Source organism: Muntiacus reevesi, chromosome 1 (assembly GCF_963930625.1).
Source record: "Muntiacus reevesi chromosome 1, mMunRee1.1, whole genome shotgun sequence".
Lineage (NCBI taxonomy): Eukaryota > Metazoa > Chordata > Mammalia > Artiodactyla > Cervidae > Muntiacus > Muntiacus reevesi.
This window is the reverse complement of record NC_089249.1, coordinates 51417198-51438527: the sequence shown is the minus strand read 5'-3', so window position 1 is coordinate 51438527 and position 21330 is coordinate 51417198. Positions and strand designations below refer to the sequence as shown.

The 21330-nt window shown below is 40.9% G+C and overlaps 1 protein-coding gene across 5 annotated transcripts in view; it reads right to left on the bottom strand.

Annotated features, from left to right (window-relative positions):
• Nucleotides 1-21330, bottom strand: part of ERC1 (ELKS/RAB6-interacting/CAST family member 1) — a 274453-nt gene that overhangs the window by 238413 nt on the left and 14710 nt on the right. For all 5 annotated transcript variants that reach the window (XM_065943059.1, XM_065943083.1, XM_065943090.1 and 2 more), the window contains exon 2: nt 13116-13938. In XM_065943059.1, the coding sequence (XP_065799131.1) occupies nt 13116-13784 (669 nt within the window). In that variant the 5' untranslated portion in view covers nt 13785-13938. The remainder of the gene's footprint in view (nt 1-13115; nt 13939-21330) is intronic.

Genomic DNA, 21330 nt, shown 5'->3' with positions numbered 1-21330 from the left:
ACCAGACCTCCAAATACAAACAGAATTTTTATAGAATTAAATTGGCTCAGGTTTAGGCTTAAGATTATCTCCAGTGCCTAAGACAATTTCATTCACACCCACCAGTGGACAACAGAGACTGAGCAGGAAGGTTAAAACAACCAGACACGACTGCCCACGTGGACCACAAAGTGTATTTAAATAGAAGTTCAAAGTTCAATACCATACTCACAAACAATTTCCACTGTTTTTGGAGTGTCTGTGATACAAACCCATTTCATGTTTATACTCATTATACTCAGTACAACGAGATCTAGTCATTCAATATCCTGGACAGATTGCAGTCTCATATACTATAAATCTTTTGAGTATGTGAAATTTAGACTTTAAAATCTGATTTTTAATAAATTAGCCACAAAAAATATTTACTATACAACATCAAGTGAAAAGCATATTCTTAAAAAAAAAGTAATAAAACTCATTTTACTCTTGGTAGGACAAAGAAATGATGTTTAATTTTAGGAAGCTACAATGCTTCTAATAAATGAACACTTGGCAGAGAGAGTCACAGTTGTATCTACTTCCTGCCATAAATGCCAAGAGCAAGTACATCCAATTTCAAGTTCCTCTGAGACCAATGAGTGGGCAGGAAAAAACATCATAGCCAACATGGAGAACACATGGCATTCATTCTTTGGAAAAAAAAAGTCAGCAGTGGATTACAACCAGGAGAGGAAGCCATCTGTCACAAGAAAAAGAGGTGGTGGCAGCTCTCAAGGACTAAAGCATGCCAGCTCAACCTGGGCAGCGTTGAGTTTTAGATTCCAATTCCAGCTAACTCGTGTAATAAGCAACAGTTTTCAAAATGATTAGTGTCAAATTATAGATGGTCTAACAAGGGCTTCCCCCCATAGCTCAGTTGGTAAAGAATCTGCCTGCAATGCAGGAGACCCCGGTTTGATTCCTGGGTCAGGAAGATCTGCTGGAGAAGGGATAGGCTACCCATTCTGGTATTTTTGAGCTTTTCTGGTGGCTCAGCTGGTAAAGAATCCATCTGCAACGCGGAAGACCTGGGTTCGATCCCTGGGTTGCAAAGATCCCCCAGAGAAGGGAAAGACCACTTACTCAAGTATGCTGGCCTGGAGAATTCCATGGACTGCATAGCTCGTGTGGTTGCAGTCAGACACGACTGAGCGCCTTTCACTTTCACTTCATGTATGGAATGGCTAAGAGGAAGAAAACCCACCAACACTGGAACACTTGCCTTGCTATGAGGAAGAGCAACAACACAGTAGAGAGAAACCACTCACACCCAAACATCAGGAACAAGTCAACACTTGGACAAATTCAATGTCCCCCAGTATAAAAGTGACTGGCAGTTTTATTTGCATTATAGTTCTAGCCAATAAACATTGGCCCAAAATGAAAAAAGCGACTTTCCAAATATGAGAGTAAAAGTCAACCCCAAGTCAAAGATCAACCTTCACAACTACCCCACCCACCACCCAACCCCCTCTGAAGACCCCAGTCACTCCCCAAGCCCTGCAGAGCACCAGGATCCCTACTTGGGAACACCAGCTGTATCACTGGGCAATTTAAAAGATTTGGAAAAATGACCTTATTGAAGTGTCAGGCCTATCTTCTCTACGGTCCGAAAGCCCACTAAAAGTGAACTTGGACACAGGAGGTTTCTAGGCTGCAGGGGATCACAACACTGAGTGTGTTACGATCATCTTAAAATCTCAAAATACAGGTGATGTTTAACTTAAGTGTAGCCACTAGATCTCAACTCACTTAAAGAGTCCACCTGCAATGCAGGAGCCACAGGAGACTCCGGTTCAATCCATGGATCAGGAAGATCCCCTGGAGGAGGAAATGGTGACCCACTCCAGTATTCTTACCTGGAGAATCCCAAGGACAGAGAAGCCTGGTGGGCTACAGTCCACAGGGTCACAGAAGAGTCAGACACTACTGAGCATGATGCATGACAGAATGTACAAAAGCTGCTTTTGAATATAATACAGTATTTGTGAAATTACAACTGGTCACACTAACTCCAGTCTAGTCCCTTGCTTGTTAATATTCCTTTCCACATTCAAGTGACTTTTCAAAATTCACTTCCTCCCTTCAGACCTTCTTCCCTAAAAGGAAAATAGTTACTTCCTCTAGAATAGATTCACCTAAATATCCACCTGCTGGTGGATTCAATTTTTTTCCAGACTTTGGCTTGCAAAGCCATATTTATTCTATTTTTAAAAAGTCACTACACAACTAAGAGTTCTCATACCACAACTAAGACCCAGCACAGCCAAATGAATAAATAATTAAAGAATATATTAGTTTTTGATTAAAATATATCTGCATATGTCAACAAAAGTTTATCTTTTAATATAATCAATGGCTTGGGAGGTATACCTTCTCTCAAGAACAAAATAACAAATATTTATGACAGTGAAGAACATAGTTACTCTCCATGTTAATAGTTATTAGTCTAATTATACCGAAAATTAGACAATATGGTCCAGAAATGACTTCAACTTGCTCAAAAGTTCAGTAAGTAGGATGTCAGCTAAGTAGATCATCTCAATCAACAAACCTATGGGGAAAATCTACTGAGTCAAACCAAAAGGTTCATGAATAATGAAGCCATCAGTGTTGACTTCATTCTGCTCCTCATTGATAACATTTGATCAGCTACAGCACAAGGTTACTCCCCTCTGTTCCTGAAAGAATTAAAAGTAAATGTGAAGCATGCATCCAGTGTCCTGAAGTGCCGTTTGCTTCTTTTCTGTGACTACCTAGTTTAGCAGGAAGGAGCATAGACGTGGAGCGTACCTGGGCTTGAATCCTGCCTTTGACACTCTACATCTGTGTGACCTTGGGTGAGTTCGGTGTTCCTTCTAAGCCTCTTTGTTTCCACATCAGTAAAATAAAGATAACAGTACCAGGGACTTCTCTGGTGGTCCAGTGGCTAAGACTCCGAGCTCCCAATGCAGGGTGCTGGTTCGATCTCTGGTCAGGTGCGGCAACTAAGAATCGGCATAGATAGATAGATAGATAACAGTACCTACCTCCAAAAGATTGTTATGATGATAACGCAGGCAGAGCACATAAAACAGGGCCTGCTTCTTAGCAAACACCACACAACTATTACTACTTTGAGTGGCAGTAGCTGCAAGTTATCACTACTTATCCTGCTATGTAGACCAGATGTTGGCAAACCTTCCCTGTGAATGGCGAGATGAAATACCTCACGTTTACCAGAGCACATGGGCTCTGCTTAAAACTACTCAGCTACACCGCTGTAGTGGGAAAGTGGCCGCAGACAACAGGCAAATAAATAAGCACGGCTGTGTGCCAATCAATCTTTGTTTATGAACACTGAGGTTTAGATTTCATGTAATTTTTCACATTAACAAAACATCACCCTTCTTTTGACTTTTTTTTTTCAATCACTTAAAAATGTAAAAACCATTCTCGGCTTGCAGAGGATATAAGAATCCTGTGGGCAAGATTTGGCCCACAGGCTGTGACACGGAACTCCTGGTGTAAATCAGTGCCTTTTAAATGCACATCCATGACCAGGCTTCCACCAGTCCTTAATAAAGTCATCACGGTAAACTTAAAAGCTGTATTTTCTTGGGGAGGACTGTCCTCTACTCTGTGATGACGCAATTTCAACTCCGTTGGTGTCACAGTGTTTTTCATCTTATAAAATGATGCTAAGAGTATGGGGTCATTTAAGTTTTTTTAATTGTCTTTATTTGGCAATCCCAAGCCAAGTCTGCCCCCTTCCCACTTTTTTGCAGGGAGGGTAGCTGTTGTTCATTTCTTATTTTACTGGTGTGTGAGACCCAAGTCTAGGAATTGTTAACCTAAAGCTTTCTGCCTAGTTGAAGCAAGAGTAGTGATTGGAATCACTGGCACCTGCTGATATGTAAGCTAATCAAGTCAATCTTCAGCATCTGCTAAGCTGGCCACCTGTGTCTCTCCCCTCGGTCCCTTCTCTTAATGTTAACTCCTTCCCAGAAGCCTTCAGATCCTCTGCTAACGTCCATTCTTGTACTTCCTCCTCCAACTAAAACAGACAGGAATTTTAATGTAGTTTTTCACATTTAATGGGCTTCCCTGGTGGCTCAAGCAGAAAAGAGTCTGCCTGCAACGTGGGAGACCCAGGCACAATCCCTTGGTCAGGAAAATCCCCTGGAGTAGGAAATGGCAACTCATTCCAGTATCCTTGCCTGGAGAATTCTAGGGACAGAGGAGCCTGGTGGGCTACAGTCTATGAGGTCTCAAAGAGTCGGACATGACTGAGCAACTAACACTTTTACTTTCACATTTAATAAATGACTGCACACGTGTTAATTTTTCAATAAATATTTTAAGTGAGTATTTGGATTTCACTCAGCTGTTCTTAGTTGAAAATGACACCATGGCATTTTACTGGGCTTTGTAACCAGAGAGATGAAGCTTTGTCACTTCCCAGATGTGAGATGTGAACAGAGTACTTTCCTGATTTTTAGTTTCCTCACCTATCAGTGAGCACGGTATCACTTCCCTAGAGGAAGGCTGTTAGAATTAGAAATAACATACAAAAGAAGCTAGTATGGTATTTGTAAATGCTCTATTTGTTTAGTCGCCAAATCAACTCCAACTCTTTTGCGAAGCCATGAACTATACAGCCCTCCAGGCTCCTTTGTCCATGGGATTTCCCTGGCAAGAATACTGGAATGGCTTGCCATGTCCTCCTCCAGAGGATCTTCCCAACCCAGGGACCGAACCCTCATCTCCTGCATTGGCAGGCAGATTCTTTACAGCTGAATCACCAGGGAAGCCCAAATACTCTATAAAAGCAGTTATTATTAACATGTTCACCGGGTTTCTAGAAGTACTCAGAGACGTATTTGACAACAGTGTCACTGTAAGACTTCATTTTCACTGACAAAACTACTACACTACTTTTAAAGGTAAAACAGATGACACCCAGAAACCAAAGAGAAAATCAGATGCAATGTGACATTTTTTATGTCAGTGAGGTAACAACAGAGATAATGTAAAGCAAAGAGCACTTTTTCGTGACATAGTTATATAAAAATTTCAGCTAGAAAAAAGGTGACAGCACAGAAACAGTTTTAAATAAACACAGTGAGTAAATATAAACATTATATGTGGCCCATTCTCAAGAATTCTCCATTGTTTCATAATGGTTAAGTCTTCTTCATACAAAGGCACATAGTTTAAATTATTTACAGAGGGTTTTAGGTCCAACTAACCAGCCAGAAACTCCTTACCACAGAGAGAAAATAGAGTGGTAAAAAAATTATTTCCAGCAATATTACATTCCTTTTGGGAAAGCACTCTATAATTCACGGATGAGTCACTGTGGAAATAAAAATCTTAAATAATGGATAAGACTGTAACTGAAAATCCTGAGAGCTAATTACCCTATTCAACGTTTCTGGTAACTCCTTCAGGAATATTAAGGTTACATTGGTTGTGATTAGTTATCCGAAGGAGACTTCTTATCTATTGTGACCCACTTTCTAGCAACACTGTACAGGTCCCAGGCTACCATTTCCCTCTTTGCAGCAGACTGTAAGATACATGCCAACTTCAAAAATGTTCTACAGTATTCTCTGAAGTTAGGAAATATTTGACTTGATTCTAAGTAACATTTATTGCTCTGTATACCTATTAGGGGGTTTCCCCGGTGGCTCAGTGGTAAAGAATCTGCCTGCCAAGGAAGAGATGCAGGTTCGACCCCCGGGTTGGGAAGATTCCCTGGAGAAGGAAATGGCAACTCACTCCAGTAGACTTACCTGGAGAATCCCATGGATAGAGAAGCCTGGCAGGCTACAGTCCGTAGGATCACAAAGAGGCAGACACAACTTAGCCAGTCAACAACAAATACCTACTGTGCCATTTAGCCTTATCCATGATTTTATACATATTATTTCCTTTAATCTCATTTAATTATCACAACAATCATAAAAGCCTTTTCTCCCTGTGACAACTGATGAAACTCCATGAAAATTCTTTGCACTTTATATACAAGCACTGGTTTTGAAAAGGAGATCTACTGTCAAGTACTTCTCACTCCCAGAAAAGCCTAACTCAGTTATGTGAGTTAAACTCGAACTAGGGCATTAAAATCAAAATGAAGAGACACTTCAAGACAATTCCATCAGGAAAACTGGACAAAACAAGTCAGCTAACTGTACAAGAAAGAAAGAATCCCTAGAGACCACCTCGTCCAACCCTCCGGGGATCACAGATGAGAAAATGGGCCCAAAAAGATTACACAATGTACCCACGGTCACACAGCTACTTACTGACCGGCAGAGCCAGGACAGAAATGAGAACACAGAAGTCTCCTTTTCTAGGACAGGTATCCTATCCACTACACCAGCGATTCTCAAGCTCATCAGACCCAATGCCACCCGTCCCCCTTCTTCTAACAAATATTTTGTAATGTGTCCTTTATTATCTCGAAATAAAATTCATAGATAATAAGCCTACTCTCACAGGCAATCCAAAAAATTAATATAATGCTCTGTGAAAGAAAAAAGAAGTTTTATAAGAAACAAACATGTATGTTAACAGGTAAAACCCTGAGACATGGCCACACCAAAAGACACGGGCACATGCACAGAGAGACTGTCTGGCAGACGTCCTGGTCAACAATGCAATGCTGAAGTCATTTTCTAAAACAATAAAAACTCTACGTCAAGTTCCAAACAAAACAAAGTACAATAATTTTTTTTTTTTAATTAACAGCAAACATCACATTTACTGTAAAAGAAAAAAAAAAAGTACTATCTGCCATCAACTTACACAGTAGTTTCGACGCTGGAAAGTTCAGTGTATACTGAAGTTATTCTAAAAATGCTAATGCATTTATGCACACTTGTGTAGTTAGAAATGGGTTCAAGTCATTAAAAACAGATTTCTCATCTACACACATTTCTGGGTGAGATGTTTGAAAACCACCTGGAATGAGGGAGACTTTTTCAGAGCAGGACTGCCCTAAGCATCGCAGGGTACCTAGCAATCCTGGGCTCTCTCTACCCCAAATCTAAAAAATGCCTTCTGCCTCGAAACTATGCTGACAGCCAACGTGCCCATGACTCTCGAACAACTGAGAACCAACGTGCTACTCTTGAAAACAAGCACCTGTCACCAAAAATGACAAGAGAAATTCAGGAATTCATCCAATACAACTTAAATAGATTGTCTTCTGCCTGCCTCATTTCTTGAAAATGCTCTGTACCATGGGCAGCATGTTTACACAGAGAAATAAGAAATACACTTCATGAAATTACAAGGCAGAAAAGACTGGAGCTCGTTAAACTATGCTTCTCTCTTAGGAACTTGGCACCTATTTTAAGTTCCTGTGCCCATGATGAGCCGTGTGGCAAGAATACATTACTAATTACTCAGATAATCAAATCTACGAAAGAGAATTGAAACTGGGAACATTTTCTGAACATATTCTTCTACTTTCTCAGTAGATTTTATATCCTACACAAGTTTTCACATAGCTCCCAAAGAATGCTGTCCTTTGAAATAGAGTGAATACTATATGATATTGATAATGTAAACAGTGCAGCTGTGTAATAAAAAATTTAAAATACTATGCTTAAACAAAGATTTATCTGTGAACAGCGAATCAAAGCAATTTTGCTTTCATTTTAATACCACTATCTCAGATCAACAACAGGAATGATACTGGTGCACAAAGAATAACACATATATAAATACCTGTCCAAAACTCTTTACCTCAAACAGATCAACTACAACGTACCGTTATTGATATTTTTTAACAATGAGTATACCTGAGTTACAGACACATCTCTCTTCTTGATCACAAAATTTTACAGCATGGAGGAAAACTTAAGAGATTAACCTTATCCAAAGTGTGATAAACCGGTGGGCAACAACCTCTCGTCATATCTTATGCTGGCCGTATCAGAAAATAAAAGTATGTATTTTCTCTTTTTTACCATTGAGAGAATTTAAAAACCAAGTCAAGATGAAACATACAAAACAACAGGTCTACAGATACACCATGGAACTTCTGCAGAAAAAGCACACATCCTGGGCTCTGTACTCAACAGCAGTTCCCCATCTTAAGCTTAATGGGTATGCCTCAAGCACAAAGTAGGTAATAGAAAGTTATACAAACTTCTCCATGAGGATGGCTTCATGTGCATTGCCTGGCAATATTCTTCGTCTTTAAAGCTGAGCTCTCTCTCTTCCAGAATTTTACACTGCCTTCTAATAGTTAAGCAACAGGAATAGAGATTCCCACTGTCAAGGAATTCTTGATGATCTGCTCTCTTTTTCTGAGCAACAAATTATAACATGCAAGCTCTGCTTACAAGACAGTTTTTAAAGTAGGCAGTGATTCTTGAAGACGTTAAGTCCTCCTTTATTTAGTTGGGTTATGGATATTAAAAAGCTCCCACAGAGTGAACAAATTTAAAAATCATAGTTTCAATCAAAAATCTTCACAAGTGATTCCTAAGTCACCAAGTGACTCCTAAGTCACATCACTACGTGCATCCTAGTCTTCTCTCTTGCCTCACTGTTGCTGTTCAGGTGCTAAGCTGTGTCTGACTTTGTGACTCCATGGACTGCACGCAGCATGTCAGGCTTCCCTGTCCCCTTCACCATCTCCTGGAGTTTGCTCAAACTCACGTCCACTGAGTCAGTGATGCCACCCAACCATCTCATCCTCTGTTGCCTCCTCCTCCTCTTGCCCTCAATCTTTTCCAGCATCAGGGTTTTTCCCAAGGAGCTGGTTCATAGCATCAGGTGGCCAAAGGATTGGAGCTTCAGCTTCAGTCCTTCCAGTGAACGTTCAGGGTTGATTTCCTTTAGGATTGACTGGCTTGATCTCCTTACAGTCCAAGGGACTCTCAAAGAGTCCTCTCTTGCCTCATCATCTATATTCAAAGATTTCTTTGAAAACATCTCATGGATGTGTACCTTCTTCTCCAGTCCTATAACCCAAATAACTCCAGACTTTCTGCTGCAAACACACTTGCTCTCCCTGCCTGCCTGCCTGCCTTCAGTTCTCTCTGCTGATCAGCAATAAAGGCTGCTCCTAAACAATTTTTTGGTTATGTTCTAGGGCAACTTTCCTCCCTCCCTCCCTCCCTCCGGCAACTTTCTGTTCCTTTCCTCAAATTCTTCTCTGAATAAGCCATATTAAGAAAGAAAGAAGTTATATACTTTTAAAGGATCAATTAAATTTTACCTCAATAAAGTTGTCACAAAGGCAGAGAGGCAGGGAGCAGCAACAGAGGGTAGGAGGAGGGGCGCTCTCCATCCCGCTCCCGGTAAAGTCCCCGCAGTCATCCTGCAGAGCCGAAAGACCCAGCGCACCGACACCACTGTCAGCGGCAATCTGGCCTCCCAGGAACCAGGACCAGCGGTGGTCAAGCACTGTTCTGTGAAGCTGACTCATCCATCAAATGGATATAGCTCTGGGAGAAAATACATTCCTCCATGCAGCCAGAACCTAAAACCTTCATATTTGCACTCATTTTTCCAGTACTGACTTTCCAAAAAAAATACCAAAAAAGAAAGAAAGGATGGGGAAAAAAAACTTCCTTCCTCACAGCTGCCTGTTGAAAACACAGAGCATAAGTAAAATGTCACAAGTCTCTTATTTAGAGTCCCCCCCGGACCCCCATCACTTGTTAGAAAGCAGGGTCTCTGGGCCCCTCCAATACTCTTACAGGCAAATAGAGCACCCGTGGCATGATATCAAAGTAAAACGGAACTATGACCTCCCTTGATCAACAGCAGTGTTCTTGATCAACAACTTAGTGCATTTTCTGGTTTCTTTGGCACAAAAGAATAAAAAATGGGTTTCCCAACTCGTATTTAAGCTGCCACCTGCAAAGACTGTGTAAATAAGCAGACACATAAAACCAATTCCATCACTGAGACGAAATCCCCATGACGTTGCACTGTGAACTGTAACAGAGAAAGGGAAAGAGAGGCTGCAGTCCTCCAGCAAATTCTATTTCCTCACAGATAAGCCTTATCAGGCATTTGTACATACTTTTTTTTTAATTAGATTCACTGGATCGTTTTTCATAACAGTCCACTACAACCCAGGTAAGCAAATTTACCAGCTCTACAAGAAACCAATTTGCCATCCCATTCATGTACCTTTGCACAAAACAAAGTCCAGTGGATGGGTAGCTTCTATTTCTATAAGCTGGACAAATTCTGCTTCCCAAAAGGATTGTTAATTCCCCAAAAGGAGCATATCTATCTTACATTTAATTTTCTCAGGGCATCCCACACAGTGCCTCTAACACATCTCATTTCTGGAACATCAGAAAAGATCAAATCTATCCGAAAAAATAGACTATAATACAGATCTATCCACAGTACTCTGAAAAATCATTCATAATTCATCTCTTATGTTACAAAAGGATGAGCAGAAAGAAAAGTTAAACAAACAGTCCAAGACAGAGATCTCATATTTTCAAATCAGACTTTAAATGACAGGGAAAAAATTAGCAACCTTATGGAAAAACTGATTTAAATTCAAATAATGGCCTTCCCCATGTGACAAATCAAGGCAGAACCTAAAGAGTGAGAACAAATGACAAAGCAAAGATTTACAGATAGTTTCTCTTGCTGTCTACACAAATAAAATCAAACTCCAAAAGCAAAAAAAATACATAGAACAAAACATTAAGCTCACCTGCTACACTGTTTTTTAAAAATTACTCTGATCACACAAAATGCCAATGAAAGTGATTTAAAACAATTATTTTTAAAATAAACTTCCAACTCAACTCAATATGCAGGAATATTACAAGGAAGGCATTATAAGCAAAAAAGGAGTATGACAATGTCTTATTAGATACTGATTAGAACAAAATTAAAAAATATAAATCATCCAAAGTCTTAGTTTTGTAGTTCAACCAAGCTCACAGCTGGATTTTTATTTTATTCTCCATCAAATAAACACACCAAAACCCTTCCCCATTCTCAATTTAAGAAAAAGAAAAGACTTCTCCTGTGAAGACATATATTGTTCCATTTCTCCAATCACCAGTACTTGAAAGTTCAGTAACAAGAGGAGTATGAAACATAACAACAACTGGATATACATTTTGAAACAATCTTCTAAAAGGATTTCATAATAATGAACTGTACACATCAGGCAATTCTAAGCAATGTGTTTTTTTCATTTGACAGGATTCTAGACCAAGATCTCTGTGGTCCAATCAGATCAAACATCCAGAATGTATCTAAATCCCCAATCTCAAACTGAAATGGGGAAATTTGTTTAATTACTGTAAATCCTATTAAACCAATCTTCTTTGTAAAGTGGAAATCTCCGACCTCTGAGGGCTGCAGAGGGTGTGATGAATGCAGAGTTTAATTAGGGCCCAGACTGGCTCACTGTAATCTATTCATTAGCATTCTCAATTCTCTATATCTCATTGCTGTGTTTCACTTTACTTTAAAATTGCACCCTTCGTTTTTTGGAGCAAAGTTATACAATTTTAGGATTGTGTGGTAATTATAGTGGGTGCAGGAAGAATCTGTTCCTGCCAACACGGGTGTTTAATTAGGGCAAGGGGCGGAATCCAGATAAGGCAGTGTTCACCCTCCTTCAGCGCATATGGTATTTTTGGCACCAGAGCCCTGTGGACTGTTTCACGTCCACTGGACTCGAGTGCTAAGTTCCCACCATAGTCATTTAGAAAGATTTGAATATTTTGCCTTTGAATGTAGCTTGATAATTAAGAAGGTTACTGTTATTTGCTTTTTATCTACACAGCTTTTAAATACAGGCATAATTAGCTGCCTGAATTATTGGAAAATAAAGAAGCCGATAATTTTTTTCCTCGTAAATATGGACTTTTTCAGATTGGTTAATGATAAAAATCATCTTGGTGATGGGCATATTTTCAGCACCAACAGAAAGGTATATTGATGGCTAGTTAACTCAATGATAAATTCAATAACATCAATTTAACATTCAACTTCTAGCAAAGTGTAATTTATATCTCATACATAACCAATCACACCAAGCTGCCTTTCTTCCACCTAAAATCCTCAAATTTGACTAATTAAAGAATCTTTCTTTAAAAAAGATTCAGAAGTTAAACTTTGTTATAAATGTCAACAGAAAGAACTGCTACTCCATGTTGGTACTTAATAAATATTTACATCTTCAACATTTAAAATTAATTTCCGTTCTCCGGTACAGTCAACACAGATTTGCCTTGTGGTGATTTTATTAAGATTGACTTTCTGTGGCTCAGCTGGTAAAGAATCCACCTGCAATGTGGGAGCCCTGGGTTTGATCCCTGGGTTGGGAAGATCCCCTGGAGAAGGGAACAGCTACTCACTCCAGTATTCTGGCCTGGAGAATTCCATGGACTGTATAGTCCATGGGGTCATAAAGAGTCAGACACACTGAGTGACTTTCACTTTTTTTTTTTTAAACATTTGCTATGGTAAATCTTGGGCTTTCCTGGTAGCCCAGCTGGTAAAGAATCCGCCTGCAATGCAGGAGACCTGTTTGATTCTTGGGTCAGGAAGGTCCCCTGGAGAAGGGATAGGCTACACACTCCAGTATTCTTGGGCTACCCTCGTGGCTCAGATGGTAAAGAATCCACCTGCCATACGGGAGACCTGGGTTTGATCCCTGGGTAGGGAAGATATCCTGCAGGAGGGCATGGTAACCCACTCCAGTATTCCGGCCTAGAGAACTCCTACGGACAGAGGGCCTGGCAGACTCATGGGGTCACAAAGAGTCAGACGTGACTGAGTAATAAGCATGCACACACATGGTAAATCTTAGAGCATGTGGCAAAAGTACATTCTCACAAGAACGGAAAAAAGAAAATATGTGCTGATAGAAAAGACAGGAAGAGAAAGAGAAGCAAAATGAGAAAGAATGATGAGCAAGCAGACATGGTAACCAGAAAAAAATTAAGGCACAGAATCAGTCTGGAAAAGGCCAAGAATGGGGGTGCAAAATATAGTACTAAGAAAAACAGGAAAAATGAAAATAAATGAACCAAGAAGAGAAAAGTCGTTTCATTTGCATGAACTCTGATTCATTTATACCAGAACACATGTGAACTAACCTGGTTCTCCTCCTGCACGACTCTGTACTGCTCCTTCCAGACGGTGATTTTGGAAGCTTCATCCTTCCTCAGGGCTCGCTCCTTCTTCAGCTCCGGGCTCCAGAAGGTCTTGATACTGTTCATCGAGGAACTTAACTTGCTCTCCTTGACCTCCACGTCCTTCCGTAAGAGGTCGTTTTCCCTTAGCACCTCCTTGAGCTGCGTCTGCAGATCCATGATGGTGTTGTCTCTGGCCTGACGGAGGGAGTGAGGAACCGTGGAGGCCATGCTCACCGGAGGCAGGTGGTGCTCCCCAAACGCTATGGTGTCGCTGGCGACCCCGCTGCTCGCTATGTTGGGGCTACTCCCCATAGCGGTCATCCGCACGCCATAAGGCAGACGGCCCCCGGATCGGCCGAGGGTCATGGTGCTCTTGGGTGTCTCTGAACCCACGTTCTCGTGGTCACTTAGGTACATGGGGCCGGAAGTGGCATAGGCAGCATTGAGGGACTGGATGTTCTCCATGGAGAGGGTCTTCCCACCGCCTCCTCCAACACTGCTTCCAGAACTCCCTCCGGTGCTGTTGGTTCGCCGATGACCCAGGCGAGGGGAACGTGGAAGTCGAGGGGACCGCCCCGGGCTCTGGGTGCTCGGTTCCACCTTCCCCACTGAGCGGGCACTTCCATACATGGCTGCAAGATGAGCTCCGGGCCGGGAAAGGTGTGCAGCAGAAAGCAAACACGGAGCTCTGGGAGGCTGCGCTGTGGCTCTAAGTCAGCTTAAGGCTCATCAGAAGCATCAGGTCCTCGCTGTCCAACCCTGAAGAAACAGCTCATGCCATTATCTGTAATGGAAGGTACTGCACGTTAGCTCTTGCAGGAGGAAACATCTCCCCTCGCAGACACTTTCACTGCCCCCACTTGAGGATTTCCCCTTTTATCATCTGCTGACGGGTGCATCTGTTCACAGCACAACTTACTTCTCAGTAAGCATCATTCCTAAAGCATCCAACACGTCTCAGAACGGAACGCCGAAACCACACCAAGCAAATGGAAAAGGAAATGAAATAAGGGGCATAAAGACTGGCAAAAAGAAGATAAAACTCAATGTTTCAACATATCGTTTTCTAACTGGAAAATCCAAGGTCATCAACTGACAAAGACAGGACTCAACAAACTACTTACGCACAGATCAATATATAAATATCGAGACTTTACTGTCCATTAGCAAGAAAAGTTAGAAAAGTTTTTTTTTTTTTTTAGAAAACACAATTTTTAAATTCCATTCACAATAGCAGCAAAACCATAAAAATGCTCTGACATAAATCTAACAAAAATGTGCAAGAAATTTTTGGAAAAACTCTAAAACTTTCCTGAACAAAAGGAAAGTTATCCATGTTCACAGATGAGAAGACAAACACTGCTGAGGTGTCGTTTCTTCTCCAACTCCTCCTTTCAAGTCAATGAAAATCCCTACAGGGTTCCTCACATAACCTGACAAACGAACTCTATAATTCAAATGGGAGTAAGGCACAACCACCACCAAAACAATCTGAAACAGAAGAACAAAGGAAGATGTCCCCTAAATGGCAAGATATTGATACACTATAGGTCCATGATCCTTTATTTACAATGCAAAAATTTTTTAAACTCTGAAAATAATTTTTTCCCCTCTTTAACTCATTTAGGAGCAATATCTGGCATGATCTTATATGAGGTCACTTACCATTTATAGGTACCTCACCTAGTGTAATTATTCATACACTTCACTGAGAAAACAACATGCATGACTACAGGACAGTGCGTAACGCCCACTGGACATTGTGGGGAAAAAACCTGGACTCCAAAACCACATCTGAACCCTGGGATTTCTCATAAGGACTCAAAGCCTTTTAAAGCTATAGTGATTAAAATTGTACAGAACTGGCCCAAGAATAGAATCTAAATTATACATGAAAGTATAGTACATGCTAAAAGTAACATTTCAAAACAGTGAGGAAAGGATAAATCATTCAATAAATGGAGTTTGAACAACTGGTGGCTGAAAAAAAATAATAAGTTATATCTTTACTTCACATAGTACACAGAAATAAATTCTATGTACATTAAAGATATAAAATTTTAAACTATTAAAAGTACTAGAAGAAAACTTACAGGAATCCCTGTGAATTTGAGTAAAGGTAGGGATTCTTAATTAAGAACAAAAGGCAAAAATACATAAAGAAAAACAACTAATACATTCAATTATGTCAAAATGACAAAGTATACCAAAAATGAAAAGAAAACCCAAACTCTTGGTGGAAAAAAAAATCTAGCACATGTATAAAGATTTGTATACAAAATATATACAAAATTCCTACATGTGAAAAGCCAAATCTGAACATCAGTGGTTAGAGGCAAGAAGAAATTCAAAGGGTTGGGGGGAAATGTCTGTGGAGGCTTTTAGCTTCACTTGTAAAGCTTTATACCCATAATGCACAAATACTTGAATTTTTTAATAGGAAAATGTTCATATTCTAAAGTATAATAATTAAGACAAAATTTAAACACACATAGCATAGCCATCTATTGTACACTTATCTCAAACATAAAACAATACAGATCTAAACTAGATCTCTGTCATTTCCTAACAGCTTTCTATCAAAGAACTGGCTTAAATCAAGTAACAGACTTCAACATATTAAATAATATTTTAATAAGCAACTGAAAATACAATCCAAGTAAATCACATGGTCAAAAATAAGATTTTAAAGTGTCTATATAGTCCAGCCAAACTCAAACGAGTTAAAGATCTTCAGAAATGTGAATACACTGGCAATCCCATCTCCACTTTGGTGATCCAGTAAAGACAGCCCTGAGGTAACAATAAGCAGGACAGGAAACACACAGTCTTGTCTCAGAAATAGCAACAGGACACCAAGTTCAGACACTGCAATACTCTGCTAGTAATGTTAGGAAATTCCTTCCCAGGAGGAATCTAGCTCAGGAAGCAGAAATCTGGACTGTAAGGTAGGTAACAAGCAGTAATCTACATACTACTGCTCAAGCAAATTCAACTTCAAGATCAAAGAGGTTTGCAAAGATTTTTCTCTTTTAAGTAATCTGAATATTGCTTAAAACAAGACAGCTACTCATTACCCAGAGCCCCTTAAATGATAACAAAAGCCGATGTACAGTAAATGTTTACCATATGTCAGGCACTGTGCTAAGAATTTTATAAGATTTAATATTTATAAGCCCCCTTGCTGTTGTTGATTAGTCACTAAGTCGTGTCTGACTCTTTGCGCCCCCATGGACTGCAGCATGCCAGGCTCCTCTGTCCACGGGATTTCTCAGGCAAGAACACTGGAGTAGGTTTTCATTTCCATCTCCAGATCTTCCTGACACAGGGACTGAACCCACACCTCCTGCGTTTGCAGGCGGATTCTTCATCACTGAGCCACCGGGGAAGCCTCCTACAACACAGGTGTTACCATTATCTCCATTTTACAGATGAAGAAGGTGATGCCTTTGGGTGTTGAGTGACTCATCTAAAGTTACACAGCTTTTAAGAGGTAGGGCCAAGATCTGAATTTAGGGCATCTAATTCCAGAGCCCTGGGAGCTCCCAACTATTACACTGTGCTTATCTGCCGTCATCTGCTCATCTCAACTGTCCAGTTTCAAGGCAGTGTGTCCTGCTAATCTAGGACTCTAAACCTAAACTTAAGGTATACCTTAGGTATTCTCGGGTATAATGCTTAAATAATCATACTTATCCCTCTATTAAGGAGAAAGTCTTTTTTAAAAGATGGTGGGTAGAAGAACAGAGTCAGGAAAACTAACAAAATAAAGAGCAGTAAATGTCTCAGGAATCGTGCCACCAGAACTCTGAAGTTGTCACGCTCAAGAAAAAAATTCCCAGCTGTGCTTGGTGCAAAACTCTATTGTCCCGTAGCTGAGTAACTAAATCATACTAAAGAGGCTGAGATCAGGAGCACAAATCCAGGTCGAGTGTTCAACATGAGCAGGTGCACTCCAGAGTTTCAAGCCACTTTCAGACCCAAAACAGCATTTGCACGTGGAGTCTTTGTTACTATTAGAATTGTGTTCATTTCTAGTAACACCACAAAAGAAAACCCACTAGCTCTGTCCAAAGGCTTCATCCTGGTTTTCTAATATGAGCTTCAGGGAAGACAGTGTTTAAAAAATTCAAATTTCTTTTAAAAATATGCCAGATCCACAACCACAAGATAATAATCCTTGTACTTTATAACAAACAGCTGACACACACATTAAAAAAAAAAGTGACCAAAAAAAAATTAAGCCATATGATCCCATTTATATAAAATTCCAGAAGGAATCTATTAGGACAGAAAGCGAATCAGTATGTGCCTGGGGCTGGGGGTTGAGCAATGGATCATGAAGACGGATCAGGGATCAAGGAGGGAAAGAAGGAAACTTCTGTGGTGACAAAAATGTTCACTATCTTGACTGGGGTGAGCCTTCCCAGGGGTACACAGGTCAAAATTCAAACTGCACACTTTAAATGCGTTCAGGGTATTGCACATAAATTATACCACAAAAGCTTGAAAAAAATACTTTCACGTTCCAAACTCCCCTGCCGTGAATTAATCCAAAGAAACACCTTCTCTGATTACCTACCTGGCTTCCTGACTGCTGCTGGGGGAAAAAAAAAACCACACACGTGCAGCTGTTCAGTTTGAGCCCATGATAAACTGGTCCCTGAGTTCTCCAAGCCCCTCAGCTGGCCTCCTATCCAATATTCTGTTAGCTCCCTAACCCGTATCTGCTGTGGTTCCTTCACACCTCCTCACTCTACTCATCAGACAGCACACATGAGCCTCCCAGGTCAGAGACGAAGAACTTTGTTACTCACAGCACAGCCGGCACCATGAGCATCTTACCCACCCACTCGAGGCCCCACAAGGCGGCACCGCGGGGCCTGGGCAGACACTACGCATGCAGTGGGTCTGCAGAGGAGCATGGAGTTCAGGGAGCCCGCCACCTGACAGTAAGCAAGCCTGATCTCTCCCAGGGGGAGGCATTACCTCACCCCCCCCCCCGCAAGGTGGCTTGCTGCAAACACGATGCTGAGACACGCTTTTTCTGAATCCAGGAAGTTTTCAGGTAATTTTATAAGAGATAACTAACATGGTATTGTTTCCTGAAACTTTTGTTTCAGGCGTGCACAGGAACACATATGCACCATTGTGGATCATAATTTAAAGTGCTTGCTGTAAACCACCGCCAGAATGATGGTCTAGCGATGGCCCAGATGAAGAGCAGTCAGGGCCTTGCTCTCAGGGCGTGCAGGAAAGAAGAGACCCACGGAGTACACGCCCTCCTGACAAGCACCCCGTGGTATTTTAAGGCACCTGCCTCAATCATCTGCTACTCCTCCCTTCAAGAGGGGAGGCAAAATTCCTCTGTGTACCACCAGTCTTAAAGGATTTGCTTCTGACAATGTATCACTTCCAAAATGTACTCAAAAAGACACAGCGGCTTCTGTCTTGGTCACTCCCCTGGATCTCTGGCTATGGGGGGAGTCAGCCACCACGCTGAAAGGGTATTCCAGTTCCCCTGCAGAGAGCACCAACAGCCACGTGAGCAGGCCTGGAAAGGGACCCTCTGACGCCAGTCAGGCCTTCAGACGACTGCAACCTCACGAAACACCTTAAGCCAGAACCACCCAGCTGTGCTCCTCATAAAAACTGTGTTGTTGTTTACTCGCTAAGTTGTAGCATACTCTTTTGTGACCCCATGGACCGTAGCCACCAGGCTCCTCTGTCCATAGGATTTCCCAGGAAAAATACTGGAGTGGGGTGCCATTTCCTTCTCCAAAAACTGTGAGATGACGTGTTTTTTCTTAATCCAGTTAAGTTTTTAGATAACTTTTTACGTAAGAGATAACTAACACAGACAGTATTGTTTCCTGAAACTTGTTTGGGGTGTGCATGAACACACATGTGCACGCTGGATCACAACTGAAAGTGCTTGCTATACATCACTGCCAGAATGGTCCTCTAACGCGATGATTTCCCAAGCGAGTCAGCCTCCCTGCTCCCCCCAAGCCCACAGGGTGACACAGAGGGGCCCAAACAGGAGATGCGTGCGTGCAGAACTATTTTCACACATTACTTGCTTTTCCATTGTGCATTCTCACAAAGGTGTATAGTAGTGTTTTCCAGAGGCTACACGACGGCTAATGGAATGTGTAGTCCTATGTTTTTAAATTTTCTCAGCTTTACTGTCTAATATGGTAGACAGTAATGGATACAGCCCACACAAAAAAAGCTATCTAGAGTCTGCATAATTTATGAGTGCAAACAGATGCTGGAACAACAACAACAAAAAACTAGGAACCACTGCTCTAAAATTTAAATATGACATAATCACACACACCTACATACTTCCTGCAATGGCATCCCAAAATAAGAATCTAAACTCCTTGGCACTACAGACAAAACATTTCACGATCTGGGCCCTGCTTGCCTCTCTAAAGATGGGTCACTTCTTAACCACTCTCCTTTTCCGCGTAACAACCATGCTCAAGTACCTGCAATTTCTTGAAATACCATCCTCTCTTTTGTTTCCATGAGCTGCTTCTTCCCCATCAACTAGCCTCTTACAACTCATTCTTCCAAAGTAAGCTTAGTCATCACAATCCTACACAAACCCTTAACCCCGGTCTAATTTAGGCGCCCCTCTTAAAGTAGCAGGGACTTTTAAAACAATACATTTACTGTGTTTCAGTTAATTAACTACTTTCCTTACAGGCAAAGCAGTCTTATCTTCAAAACCCAGCAACGTGCCTAAAACAAGACAGCAAAAGTGTCTGCTAACTCCACAAGTTAACCTAAATTCTAGTAAATTCATTAAGATAGTTCTTATACATTCAGGAGGTAGTGGTAATCTTGAAATGAATTTATGGAAACGGCAAATAAAAGCAATTAAGACAACTGTAAAGAAAACTTGTCATTTCCTTCATATTAACAAACTTCATTTTTAATTTTAACCAAATTCCATAAACTGACAACATTCTTCTCTGTGTGCACTGTGATATATTTTTGTCCTCTCATATTATGCCCTGAAAATCACAAACATCAAACATCTGAAAGAATGAACTTAATTTTTAAAACAATGAAGTCACCTTTTATTTATTTTGGGGCTATGCTGGGTCTTCATATCCTATGAGATCTTTCAATCAAGCAAATGGCAACTAAAGGTTAAATCAGAATAAAAAATGTGGTACCCTGCTTCTGTAATTATAAAAGTTTTACAACTTTTATTGGTTTTAATAACTCATTTCTATTCTAAAAACCCTTCTACACATGGGGGGCAGGATTTGAGATTTATTCCCGTAGCTCTTTCGTACAGTTCCTTCTAAAAAACATCCAGCTTAACTGCTAAGAAGAAAACTGCTTTTTCTCTCCCTTAACCAGAATATATAGATGGCCATAAAGCAGCAGTGATAGAATAATCCACTCTGATACCCCAAAGGAATGAGGGGAATAAATGCTGCTGAGACAAAGCAGAACATGGAAGGCACAAGAGGTCGATTCTTTGTCATCTAAGATTTTTCTTAACATTTTAAATCCTACTTCTCATAGTCACTACTATGTTTCCGTGAGTTCTTAAAACAGCAGCAACAAAATGGAGTTCAGACCTGGCCACTCCTATATATTCACACCACGAAGCTTGTCATCTAGGTCAGGAAAACCATAAAGAGAAGAATACTGGAAAATTCCAGGATCATTTCTCCCTACAAGAAAAGCATTGGTTCAAAAATCTATATACATGCTGAGAAAGAACACCTACCCCCCAAGCCCGGCTGCAGCCCACATACAAATACATACCCACTGAGAATCCTGGAGTCCAACCAGGGGCCTAAAAGTAAAACACACTAACACACACGACGGTCGTGTCCTAGCCTTCCACGCTCACTCTTCCTGCAAACAGTGTGGGCATCACAGCCGCCCTCACCCTCTCCTTGCAGATTAAAGGACAGTAACAGCGCTCCACATTCTGAGTCCTCAGAGGAGCACCAAGTACTCATAAATCAAAGGAGGGCAGAAAACCCTCTAACACAACACAGTAACCTACTTCCAGTTAATGACAGCTGGAAAGGCTGACATACACATGCTAGCAGATATTTATAAGGGGAACTAGAAAACACATCACCCATTGGCTAGTTAAAGCTTTACATACGGAATTCTGACCCAAATCCCCAAATTA